General features: G+C 43.2%; 1 protein-coding gene across 6 annotated transcripts in view; it reads left to right on the top strand.

Moving 5' to 3' along the window:
• Positions 1 to 13,946, top strand: part of LOC141059510 (uncharacterized) — a 207,887-nt gene that overhangs the window by 138,641 nt on the left and 55,300 nt on the right. For all 6 annotated transcript variants that reach the window (XM_073555678.1, XM_073555673.1, XM_073555677.1 and 3 more), the window contains one exon: positions 104 to 255. In XM_073555678.1, coding sequence (XP_073411779.1) covers positions 104 to 255 — 152 coding nt within the window. The remainder of the gene's footprint in view (positions 1 to 103; positions 256 to 13,946) is intronic.

Genomic DNA, 13,946 nt, shown 5'->3' with positions numbered 1-13,946 from the left:
TTTGTTCTGTAACTAAAACTGATATGCAGCTCTGTACATACTGTTTATACTCTATCGTAGCCTAAATATACATACATATCCTGTTACTTTTCCTTTCCAATAGTTAAACTGCTGCCCAGGAGACTCATTGCTCAGGAAAGAGCTGAAGGAAAAGATTTTGAAATCAGCTGGAAGAATAATATAATTACAAATAACAACTTTATTTATCACTATGAAGTTTGTTACTGGAAGGAGAATGATATGAAAGCAAAAGAGGTTGGTGACATTTGGTGAATAGTAGATGTACCATGTGGTATGATTCCTTTAAGATAGTGAACTCAACTCCACCATACGCATGCTCAAAATTTTCATTTTTAACACTGAAATTAGTGGTTTTGGCAAAGTTATTTTTGTGCTTGGATTTCCAGCTATGTCTTCTTCATGAGTTTGTGTGTCATGGTTCCACTGCTCATTGTATCTTGGACACAGTGACTAACACCTCAGTTGTCCATTCTACTGCAAGGGAATGTTGAAGTGTTAGCATGCTGATTAACAGCACAGTCCTGCAATGTAGTGAGGGGATGTGCTGAGCTGTCAATGTTTTGAGTGACAGCTCGGCTGTCCAATCTGGGACTGGAAGGTGCTGAGCTTCCTTCAGGTGTTCCCTATTCCAGGTTATTGTCCAGCTACTTAACTGAGCTGTCTGTCCCAAATAGCTTATAGTCATAGCTTCAAGCTCTTTGTGGCTTCTCCTCAGTGCCTTGCTCTGAATTCTGACACTCTGACCTTTTTGTTGCCGGACCATGGATTTGATTATTTACTACTATTGCTGTCCAGACCTTGGAATTCTGACTCTGGACTGTGACCTGACTATTCCTTTTGTCTTACCCTTTTGTATATGATGAGCCCACTTGGTATCTGACCCCAGACCTCTTGACTACCCAAGCCTCACGGTTTTTATGACAGCAGTGACTAGCGTCATATTGGGGTCCAATCGTGGAAGTAGTGGTTGGTGGGAAGGCTTAAAGAGAAAGTGGCATTTTAATTTTTATTTTATAAATTTATAGTCCACATAAAAAAAGATTCTTTGTAATATATCTTATCTGATAAATCTGCTTCTTTCCCCACCAGGACTGATCATAACTTAACAAATTCCTGTTAAGTCTGCATTCATTGAACATAGATTGTTATATTACTGAGATATTGTAACACCTACACCCACTGTGCCTCAGGGCTGGACCTGCCAAGGATGGGCATAGCTAAGTGGCTACCTGGTGTTCACTGGAGCCTCTAGTGATGCGATTAGGTTGGTGCAGCAGGTAGCCCTCAGGTACCACTCCGGTGCAGAAACCAGTATTGCAGCTGCTGATCCCAGGGGTCGGGCCAGAATGCTGATGCAGGGAGACATAACCAAGGTCACTGACTTGCCAGAACTGGTAAACCAAAGCTTAAGTTTTTATTAAAAATTTGGAAATTTCAGTGCAATTTATGAAAGAAGCAAAAAGTGCCAAAAATTAGGGACATTCAGAAGGACTCAACTACACCCTGTATTAGACAAAAAGGAGAGCCTCGTGCACATTCTGTTCAAATTTTCAACTAATGTTACTCCTAAAGTATCAAGTGCAAAGTCTGCCAAAAAATTACAAGCAGGATCATCCATACACCAACTGTAGCACTTCATTCACATTTTGAAAACAAAGTGTAGTTGTTTACTCCTAAAAACTCTACATACAGTGAAAAAATGCCAAAAATTTCAAGCAGGGTAATCCATACACCCTTGAAGGTTCCAACTGTAGTGCCTCATTCAAATATTGTGTACAAAGTGTAGTTATTGTACTCCTACATGCATACAAGCTCTGCACATAGTGCAAAGCCTGCCAAAAATTACATGCAGGGTTGTTATGAATGAGTCACCGTTGGAGGCAAAAACAGAAATACTAGCTAAGTCCAGAAAACCAGAGAAGTTGGCAGCTATCAGATTGCAGACCCCTGAACCTAACAACAACTAGCAGTAGCCGTGGGGGGTTCCTACGGTGCCCTAGACCCCTCGATCACAGCTGGAGAACTAAATAGCCTAAAAACAGAAAGGGAAATCTAAACTGCCCCAGAGCAGACCCCAAAGCAATAGGCAGCCCCCAACATATAATGACGGTAAAGCAAGATGAAAAAAAACACTCACACAGATAGAAAGATAGGCTGAGCAAATGATGGGGCCAAAGCTAACTAAATAGGACAGGATAGAAAAGCTGCTGTCTGCAATCCGCCAAAACCCTATCAAAACAAGAGCCAACAGACTGATAGGGAAAAAAGCCCTGAAGACGCTAGGCTTCAAAAAGACTATATCAGTACTCAGGTATTTTCTAAAGACAGAGCAAAAAGGAATTCAGCTCACCCCAGCAGGGAATGGCAGAAATCCAGAAAAACAAGGCAAAACAAAACCAAAACACAAATGCAAAAAGCAGAGCAGAAAACTTAGCTTTTGAGAAGCAGGAATCAGACTGGTCTCCTAGAATCCCTCAGGGAAATCACCAGCAAGGCAGAAGGGCGTCGGCTGCCTTATATTCAGTCAGCAATTCCAGTCACCCAGTCATCATCATCCAGCTCAGGTGATTGGTAATCAGCCTCACTACCTTCCTTCACCAGAAGAGGGAGTTCATCAGACCTCAATGGTGAAGGGGAAAATGAACTAACAACAGTACCTCCCCCTTGAGGAGGGGTTATCGAACCCTCATCCACGCCACCAGGGTGATCAGGGTGAGTCCGATGATAGGCACGCACCAATCTTTTGGCATGAATATCAGAGGCAGAGACCCAGGAATTATCCTCCTGACCATAACTCTTCCACTTAACCAAATACTGGAGTCTCTCCGTCTAGCCAGATGGGGATCCAGTATCTTGTCTACCTCATATTCCATATTACCTTCAACCAATACAGGGTCCGGAGGTGCCACCCCAAGAACAACTGGTTCAACACACCTCTTCAACAAGGACTTATGAAACACATTATGGATTTTAAATGTGTCAGGAAGAGCCAAACGAAAAGAGACCGGATTAATAATCTCCAAAATCTTGTAAGGTCCAATAAAACTAGGCTTAAACTTAGGAGAAGCCACCTTCATAGCGATATTTTTTGATGATAACCAAACCATATCACCAACCTTAAACTGGGGACCAATGGTCCTATGTCGGTTGGAAAACCGCTGGGCCTTTTCCTGGGAGAGATAACTTATCCACCACTTGGTCCCAGATCTGGTGCTTTCTCTCCACCACAGTGTCAACACCTGGGCAGGCCGAAGGCTCCACCTGCCCTGACGAAAATCGAGGATGAAACCCAAAGTTACAAAAAAAGGTGACGTCAAAGTGGCAGAACTAGCTCTATTATTTAAAGCAAATTCGGCCAAGGGCACAAATGAAACCCAATCATCCTGATCAGCGGAAATAAAACATCTCAAATACGACTCCAAGGTCTGGTTTGTTCTCTCCGTCTGCCCATTGGTCTGAGGGTGAAAAGCAGAGGAGAAGGACAACTGAATTCCCAGCTTGGAACAGAAAATCCTCCAAAATCTAGACACAAACTGAACTCCTCTGTCAGATACAATGTTCTCAGGAATCCCGTGCAAGTGAACCACCTGTTGCAAAAACAGGGGCACCAACTCAGAGGAAGATGGCAACTTAGGGAGTGGTACAAGATGAACCATTTTAGAGAACCTATCACAAATCACCCAAATAATAGTCATTCTCTGAGAGACAGGCATATCAGAGATGAAATCCATTGAAATATGGGTCCATGGCCTCCTGGGGACCGGCAAAGGCATCAACAACCCACGAGAGCAAGAACAAGGTTTAGACCAGGATCAAGTCCCACAGGACTGCACAAAATTCCTGACATCACGAGACAAGGCGGGCCACCAAAAAGACTGACTCACCAGATCTCTAGTACCAAAAATACCTGGATGACCAGCCAATGCAGAGCAATGAACTTCAGACATCACTCTCTTCCTCCACTGGTCAGGAACATACAACTTTCCACTGGGACAACGCTCAGGTTTGTCCTCCTGGAACTCTTCCAGAGCACTTCTCAAATCGGGCGAGATGGCAGAAAGAACTACCCCTTCACCTAAGATGGATTAAACACACATGTGAAATGCACAAATGTGAACACGTCGGTCAGACAATGTTCACACCACCCATTAACTAAGATATAACAAGAGAACATAGAATGGCAGATTTGCAAAAATTTGCAAAAATTCTCTGCAGCCAAAAATATGGCAATAATCAGCAAGTGCTGAATAACAAATACAGGGTATTTAGTCGATACTTTTTTTGCAAAAAAGATGGTAGCAGGCTTGGTCACCACAGGAGAATCAGCAAAGAAGCTCCTAGAGAGAGCGTCAGCCTTGACATTCTTAGTGCCAGGAAGAAAAGAGACCACAACATCAAAACATGTAAAAAACAAGGCCCACCTAGCCTGTCTAGGGTTCAAGCGTTTGGCCAACTCCAGGTAAATCAAATTCTTGTGGTCAGTGAGGACCACGACTTGATGTTTAGCTCCCTCCAACCAATGTCTCCACTCCTCAAATGCACATTTCATGGCTAACAGTTCCTGATTCCTCACATAGTTACGTTCAGATGGAGAGAACTTTCGGGAAAAGAAAGCACAGGGATTCATTTAAGATGTTACAGGATCCTTTTGGGACAAAACAGCTCCTGCACCAATCTCAGAAGCGTCCACCTCTACCTGGAACGGGAGTGAGACATCAGGTTGCCGCAAAACCTGGGCAGAAGTGAATCTTCGCTTCAGCTCCTGAAAGGAAGAAACAGCCTCCGGAGACCAATTCAACACACCAGCACCCTTCTTAGTCAGATCAGTCAATGGCTTGGCAATACCAGAACATTTTGCTATAAATTTCCGATACAAATTAGCAAAACCCAAAAACTTCTGGAGGGCCTTCAAAGAAGTGGGCTGAACCCAATCATAAATGGCCTGTACCTTGGCCGGGTCCATTTCAATAGTTGACAGAGACAAAATAAATCCCAAAAATGAAATTCTCTGCACCCCAAAAAAGCATTTCGATCCTTTGACATACAGGGAATTCTCCCTCAAGATCCGGAACACAGTCCGAACATGTTCCACATGAGAATCCCAATCCTTGGAGAAGATCAAAATATCATCCAGATAAATAATCAAAAATTTATCCACAAAGTCTCGGAAAATGTCATTCATGAAGCACTGAAAGACAGAAGGGGCATTAGTGAGCCCAAAAGGCATCACCAGGTACTCAAAATGTCCCTCCGGAGTATTAAACACCGTCTTCCATTCATCCCCATGCTTAATGCGGATAAGATTATACGCCCCCTGAGGTCAAGCTTGGTAAACCAGCAAGCACCTTTAACTCTGGAGAATAGATCCGAAATCAGGGGTAACGGATACTGATATTTAATAGTAATTTTGTTGAGGGCGCGATAATCAATACAAGGCCTTAATGAACCATCCTTTTTGGCCACGAAAAAAACCCGGCACCTAAGGGTGAAGAGGATGGTCTAATATGACCCTTCTCCAACTCCTCCTTAATATAGGATCGCATAGCCTCGTGCTCGGGTACAGATAAATTGAAGAGCTGACCCTTGGGAAATTTACACCCCGGGCTCAGTTCAACTGCACAGTCATAACTCCTATGAGGAGGAAAAGACGCAGACTCATTCTCACTAAATACATCATAAAAGTCCGCCAAATAGTCAGGAACATCATGTGACTGAGGAGAGGTGGAAAAAACCGGAGCCTCACTAAAGGCACACCGACAACCCCAACTCACCACAGACACAGATTTCTGTCATGATCCCAGTGCAGGTTTTTGAGCTGCACACCCGGGGTTAATGTCTGGAGCTCTGTGCAGGTTTTGACCTGCACACTTGGGGTTAATGATTGTGGCCTCTTTCTGGTTCTGGGAGAGCTTCATAAACCTCTGGGTAGCTTCAATCCCTGCCAGTCATACTTTTGCCTTTGGCCTAGTGTGCTGACCCCCGTGTGCCTGTTTGTTGCTATAGCTTGTTTATATGGTTCTGACCCGATTCTGTTTCCCGTTGTGAGTTTGCCTGTTGTTTTTGTACTGCGTTATTATCTGTGTATGACTCATTGCCTGTGACCTGACTACTCTCTGCTCGCCCCTCTTGTACCTTGCAGCTATCTGTGTATGACTCATTGCCTGTGACCTGACTACTCTCTGCTCGCCCCTCTGGTACCTTGCAGCTATCTCTGTGTGTGACTCATTGGCTACGTCCTGACTTTTCTCCCTGTCTATGCCCCTTGGTAACTTTGTCTCGCAGTTACTCTGCTAGGAATTGTCTTGCAGCTCCTAGCTCTGTGGAGTTTAGGCCACGCCTCTAGCAGTCATGTGCTTCAGGTCCTGTGGCTCTGAAGTACGCATCTATTCGGTTGCTGCCCGCTCCACAGGTAGCTTTGAGCACGCTTTCGCTTTACTCAGGGCACGCGCACTGGCTCAGTGAGCAAGTTCAGTGCGGTGTCTCTGACAATTTCCAATCCAATACTGGATTATGAATTTGCAACCAGGGAAACCCCAGAACAATGGTATCATGCAAATTATGCAACACCAAAAATCTGCAATTTTCTTGATGGTCTGGGGCGACGCGCATTACCACCTGGGTCCAAAACTGAGGTTTATTTTTCACCAAAGGAGTAGCATCAATCCCCCTCAAAGGGATAGGCGTCCGCAGAGGTGTCATCGGAAATCCACAATGTTTAGCAAAATCCAAGTCCATTAGGTTCAGGGCTGCTCCCGAATCCACAAAAGCCTTGGCGAAAAATGTGGACAGGAAGCAGATCAGAGTAGTTGCCAGAAGAAACTTAGGTTGAACACCACCCACAGAAAACGTGTGTGCAAAACGTTTCTCTCATTTAGGACAGACAGAAATAATATGCGAGGCATCTCCACAAAAAAAACACAGCTAACTACGCCTTCTGAACTCCTCACGTTGATCCCTGGACTAAACTCTATCACATTGCATAGGTTCAGACACTCGTTCAACAGGTGGCAACACCTCTCGTGCAGTCCTGCGTTCACGTAAACGCTGATCAACCTGAATGGATAATGACATAGAAACATGAAGACCAGAGGGAACAGGAAATCCCACCATAGTATCTTTTACGGCTTCTGACAAACCGTTCCGAAAGAGAGCTACCAAGGCATTATCATTCCAGGTAGTTAGGACCGCCCACTTTTGGAATTTTTGACAGTACAATTCTGCAGAATCTCGACCCTGGCTCAATGCCAACAGGGTCTTTTCAGCCTGATCAATAGCATTAGGTTCGTCATATAACAACCCCAAGGCTTGAAAAAATACGTTCACATTAGTCAGAATAGGATCATCTGGTTTCAAAGAAAACGCCCAATCCTGGGGATCGCCACGCAGCAAAGAGATGACAATTTTAACCTGCTGCGCGGAGCTCCCTGACGAGTTAGGCTTCAAGGCAAAAAATAATTTACAATTATTTTTGAAATTCAAAAATTTAGACCGATCCCCAAAAAACACATCAGGAGTAGGGATCTTTGGTTCAGCAGCATGTGAATGAGCAAGGTAGGCGGAAATTCCCAGTACTTCCGCAGCGAGCTGCTCCACACGATCAGACAATTGCTTTATCTCCATTGAGAGAAAAAAAAATTCCCCCTACGGCCTCAGAGATATAGAGGAAAAAAAATACACACCTTTTTTTTTTTTTTTTTTTAATACAATTCTTTCCTGCTATTGACTACCCTAGGATCTGCAGTATGGCTGGTGATTCTGTTATGAATGAGTCACCGTAGGAGGCAAAAACAGAAATACTAGCTAAGTCCAGAAAACCAGAGAAGTTGGCAGTTATCGGATTGCAGACCCCTGAACCTAACAACAACAACTAGCAGTAGCCGTGGGGGGTTCCTACGGTGCCCTAGACCCCTCTATCACAGCCGGAGAACTAAATAGCCTAAAGACCGAAAAGGGAAATATAAACTGCCCCAGAGCAGACCCCAAAGCAATAGGCAGCCCCCAACATATAATGACGGTGAAGCAAGATGAAAAAAAACACTCACACAGATAGAAAGATAGGCTGAGCAAATGATGGGGCCAAAGCTAACTAAATAGGACAGGATAGAAAAGCTGCTGTCTGCAATCCGCCAAAAGCCTATCAAAACAAGAGCCAACAGACTGATAGGGAAAAAAAGCCCTGAAGATGCTAGGCTTCAAAGAGACTATATCAGTACTCAGGTATTTTCTGAAGACAGAGCAAAAAGGAATTCAGCTCACCCCAGCAGGGAATGGCAGAAATCCAGAAAAACAAGGCAAAACAAAACCAAAACACAAATGCAAAAAGCAGAGCAGAAAACTTAGCTTTTGAGGAGCAGGAATCAGACTGGTCTCCTAGAATCCCTCAGGGAAATCACCAGCAAGGCAGAAGGGCGTCGGCTGCCTTATATCAAGTCAGCAATTCCAGTCACCCAGTCATCATCATCCAGCTCAGGTGCTTGGTAATCAGCCTCACTACCTTCCTTCACCAGAAGAGGGAGCTCATCAGACCTCAATGGTGAAGGGGAAAATGAACTCACAACACAGGATCATCTATACATCCTTGAAGGCAACAACTGAAGTGCCTCATTCAAATAATAAGATGGCATAGTTGTGGTCCACATTTATTGAAGATTAAAACACTTTTTGTGCTACTGTCATTTGGTGGTGTTGAAAAGTCAGGGCTAATACAGACTTTGCTCATTTGTTCATTTTTTATCAGAGTGATCCTGTCAGCATTTTCTGTTGATAGATGAAAGTGCCTGTCTGTTATGGCATCCCCCCTGGCGGCACGAAAAACTCAGTCAGAAAAGATGCTTGCAGCAGGGCAGCATAACACCTGCAAAGCATAGAAGGATAGCTCATGCCAGGTGTCCATCATTGAGACGCAATAGTTGAAGGTTGCAGAAGAATTAGGTAGTACGCTGGTTTGGTTGGCCAGGTATTGCTTGATCATTTTTAAAAAAACTTTCTCTCCCTGTCTAAAATACCCAGTCATCAAGGCCTGGACACTGGGAACTTATCATGAAATTGGCCCAAGCCTTTGACAGTGCTTCTTCTGTACATGGTGTGTGTCTCCCTCATCTCTCCTCCTTGGTTGGACAAGGAAGCATGCCCCCTGCCACTATCATTGTCTGATGGAATTTTGTCAACATACACTGCTCAAAAAAAATAAAGGGAACACTTAAACAACAGAATATAACTCCAAGTAAATCTATCTTCTGTGAAATCAAACTGTTCACATAGGAAGCAACACTGATTGACAGTCAATTTCACATGATGTTGTGCAAATGGAATAGACAACAGATGAAAATTATTGGCAATTATCAAGACACCCACAATAAAGGAGTGATTCTGCAGGTGGGGACCACAGACCACATCTCAGTAACAATGCTTTCTGGCTGATGTTTTGGTCACTTTTGAATGTTGGTTTGCTTTCACACTCATAGCATGAGATGGACTACAACCCACACATGTGGCTCAGGTAGTTCAGCTCATCCAGGATGACACATCAATGCGAGCTGTGGCAAAAAGGCCTGTGTCTGTCAGCGTAGTGTTCAGAGGCTGGAGGCGCTACCAGGAGACAGGCCAGTACACCAAGAGATGTGGAGGGGGCCATAGGAGGGTAACAACCCAGCAGCAGGACCTCTACCTCTGCCTTTGTGCAAGGAGGAACAGGAGGAGCACTGCCAGAGCCCTGCAAAATGACCTCCAGCAGGCCACAAATGTGCATGTGTCTGCACAAAAGGTTAGAAACTGACTCAATGAGGAAAGTCTGAGGGCCCGATGTCCACAGATGGGGTTGTGCTCACAGCCCAACATTGTGCAGGATGCTTGGCATTTGCCACAGAACACCAGCATTGGTAAATTCGCCACTGGCGCCCAGTACTCTTCACAGATGAAAGCAGGTTCACACTGAGCACATGTGACAGACACGACAGAGTCTAGAGACACCATGGAGAGTGATCTGCTGCCTGCAATATCCTTCAGCATGACTGGTTTGGCAGTGGGTCAGTAATGGTGTGGGGTGGCATTTCTTTGGAGGGCCCCTGTGGCTGCCATTGCCAATCTAATATGAATACCGCCCTGTTGTGAGTTCATTTTTCCCTTCACCATTGAGGTCTGATGAACTCCCTCCTCTAGTGAAGGAAGGTAGTGAGACTGATTACCAACCACCTGGGCAGCTAGATGATGACTGGGTGGCTGGAATTGAGGAATGGCTGGTCCAGCTTCTTCCTGGCTGGTGATTTTCCTGCTGGATTCTTGGAGACCAGTCTGATTCCTGCATCTCAAAGCTAAGTTTTTCTGCTCTGCTTTGTACTCTTCAGTTTTGTTTTTGTTTTGCCTTGTTTTTTGGGAGTTCTGCCATCCCCGGCCAGGGGTGAGCTGAATTCCATTTTTGTCTCTGATCTGTTGATATTTTGCTCTGTCTTCAGAATATACCTGAGTGCTGATATAGTCTTTTGAAGCCTAGTGACTTCAGGGCCTGTTTTTCCTATCAGTCGGTTGGCTCATTTTGATAGGGTTTTTGCGGATGGCAGACAGCAGCTTTCCTATCCTGTCCTATGTAGTTAGCTTGGGCCCCATCATTTGCTCAACCTATCTTTCTATCTGTGTTAGTGTTTTCATCTTGCTTCACCGTCATTATATGTTGGGGGCTGCCTATTGCTTTGGGGTCTGCTCTGGGGCAGTTTAGTTTTTCCCCTTTCTGTCTTTAGGCTATATAGTTCTCCGGCTGTGATCGAGGGGTCTAGGGCACCGTAGGAACCCCCCACGGCTACTGCTAGTTGTTGTGGATAGGTTCAGGGGTCTGCAATCCGATAGCTGCCAACCTCTCTGGTTTTTCTGGACTTAGCTGGTATTTTGTTTTTTCCTCCTTCGGTGACTCATCATAACACCGCCCTGTGGCCGGCGCTCATCGCAGATGATCAATTCTGCTACACATAGCAGGGCTTAAGTTGATGATCAGATGATCACAGCTTTAAGTCTCCTAAGGAGTCTATTGAAGCAAGTAAAAAGTAAAAAAGTTTTTAAAATTATTAACCCCTTTACCCCCAAGACTATATACACCTTCATGACCATGCCAAATTTTACAATTTTGACCAGTGTCACTTTATGTGGTAATAACGCTTTAAGGGATCCCACTAATTCTAAGGCTGTGTGCCCACGTTGCGTTTTTTTTAAGTGTTTAAGCTTTTCCACAGCGTTTGTGCCGGCTCAGACGCTGCAGAAACATTTAAAAGAAAGAAGCTTCACATTAAATTGCATCCATTTTGGAAACTAGAACCCTCAAGGAATGTATTTAGATGTGTTGTGAGCACCTTGAACCCCCAGGTGCTCCACATAACTTTATAACATTGAGCCATGAAAATAAAACAATTTCATTTTCCCCACAAAACCACAAAAAAATAATTTTTAGTACCAAATTTTGCATTTTCAGAAGGGAAACAGAAGAAATTCCACCATGCAATTTATTTTTCAATTTCTCCTGAGTGTTCTGATACCCCATATGTGTGGGAAAACTTCAAAGTTCAGAAGGGAAAAAGCACCATATTGGAATTCACATTTTGCTGGACTGGTTGGAGGGTGCCATGTCACATTGGGAGAGCCACCTAGGTGCCAGAACATTAGAATGCCCCATACGAAACTACATTTTAAAAACTACAACTCTCAATGAATTTATCTAGGGGTGCAGTGATCATATTGACACCACAGGTGGGTCACAGAATTGTATATCATTGGGTAATGAAAAAAAAAAATTATATTTTTACCACCAAAATTTTGTTCTAGGCCCAGATTTTACATTATTACACTGGAAAATGGGTAAAAATTGCGACAACATTTGTCCCACAATTTCCGCTAAATGTAGAAATACCTCATATGCAGCTGTACATTACAGTTTAGCCATGCAGCAAGATTTGGAAGGGACAGAGCGCTATTGGCAGTCTCACCGCATGGCCAAGCAGTACTGTTATACAGGAGGCATCCTGGAGCTCAAAATTAAATATAATATTTTGCGGATTCCATATACAGAGTCTCTAAGTTCTAGAAGAACAGAATCCCCCATCAAGTGGCCCCATTTTGGAGATATACCCTTTTAGGAATTTATATACAGGTGTCGTGATGATTTTGACTCCATGGGTGTTTTGCAGAAGCAAGCAGCAGTGGCTGTTGCTTTATCAAAATTGCAAACTGCCATTGTAATAACCAGTACATTGTAGTGACTAGTACGTTGTAGTGCCCATACATTCAGAGCCTTTCTGTTACCAGTAATGAGGAAGCCTCCTATACTTCTGATATATTAAGATGACGTAGTTGGGACTTGCCTTTTTTTGTAGATTGAGTTAGAGCTTTTATTTGGAACATTTTACATAACATTTAGGATCACATTTATCTGGCGCTCTACACTGAGCATTTACATAGGGGTTTCTAAATCTCCGGTTGACATAATTCAGATGAAGCCCCTGAGGGATCCATTCACTATAGTGAGGCAGCAGAGATACTAACCTCGGTCTGGCCTCTGTTCAACAGTGTTCTTTTTTCAGAGGTGCACAAAACTGCGGCCGGTGGCACTTTTATGCACGTCTAATAAAAAGATGAACACCACCGGATCATAGGGTAGATGGCATCCACAGTACCTCCATCTGGCTCATTATAGGGATTCTTCTACCGGGGATTCTGTCTGAATCATGTATTTCAGAGATTTACACAGAAACCCCCGTGTAAGCTGTCAGCGCAGCGCACGGAATAAATGCGTTATTTGGGAGGGAAAATTAACAAATTAACAGCAAATGAAGAATTGGTTTTATTTATATTTTTCACCATTCCTCGTGTGGTATAAGTGATTAGATGTCTTTATTCTTTGTGTCGGTGCAATTACAGCGATGCCAGATTAATAGCTTTTTTATGTTTGGCTGCTGTCACACACTAAAAAACACTTTGCTTTTCAGAAACTAGTTTTTGCATCACCACATTTTGAGAGCTATAATTTTTCCATATTTCGGCTGACACAGTCATGTGAGGGCTTATTTTTTTGTGGGACGAGTTGAATTTTTTATTGGTGACATTTTCGGACACATGACTTTTTAACGTTTTCTATTCCGATTTAAGAGAGGTCGGATAAGCAAAAAGCAACAATTCAGGAAATTTTTTTTATGTTGTTCCACATATTGTAAATTTGATAAAGCAGTTTTATTCTTCGGTTTACTACGATTACAATGATACCCCATTTATATTGATTTTTTTTATGTTTTGGCACTTTTACACAATAAAACTATTTTGTGCAAAAATTAATTATTTTTGCATTGCTTTATTCTGAGAGCTATAACTTTTTTATATTTACACTCACGGAGCTGTATGTCAGCTTGCTTTTTGCAGGACAATATGACATTTTCAGCTGTACCATTTTTATTTACGTTCATCTTCTTGATCGTGTTTTATTCTCCAGTATGAAGATAAAGCATCATTTTTTGCCTTTTTTTAAGGTGCTCACTGAAGGGGTTAACTAGCGGACAGATTTATAGATCTAGCTGTTTCGAATGCGGCGACACCAAATACATGTACTTTTATTTGTATTTTTTTCATAATGTTTACATACTGTGTATAAATATACCATATATATATTTTTTTTATTATTATAATTTTGTGATTTTTTAAAATATTTGTTCAACTTTTTTTCACTTGTTTTCTTAGGCCGATTTCACATGTCAGTGTCTAGTGACTAGAGATGAGCGACTTTGCCTTTTTTAGGGTCAAGTCGGGTTTCAGGAAAACCCGACTTTCGCAAAAGTCGGGTCGAACGAAATCGGCCAACTATAGGGAAAAGTCGAAGACCGACTGAAACACAAAACCCCATGCAAGTCAATGGGGAAGCAAAGTCAGCACTGAGTGGAGGACAGTAAACACACCTA

Source organism: Dendrobates tinctorius, unplaced genomic scaffold, assembly GCF_039654945.1.
Source record: "Dendrobates tinctorius isolate UK_male_01 unplaced genomic scaffold, ASM3965494v1 ptg000228l, whole genome shotgun sequence".
Taxonomy (NCBI): domain Eukaryota; kingdom Metazoa; phylum Chordata; class Amphibia; order Anura; family Dendrobatidae; genus Dendrobates; species Dendrobates tinctorius.
This window is presented reverse-complemented; position numbering and strand designations above follow the sequence as displayed.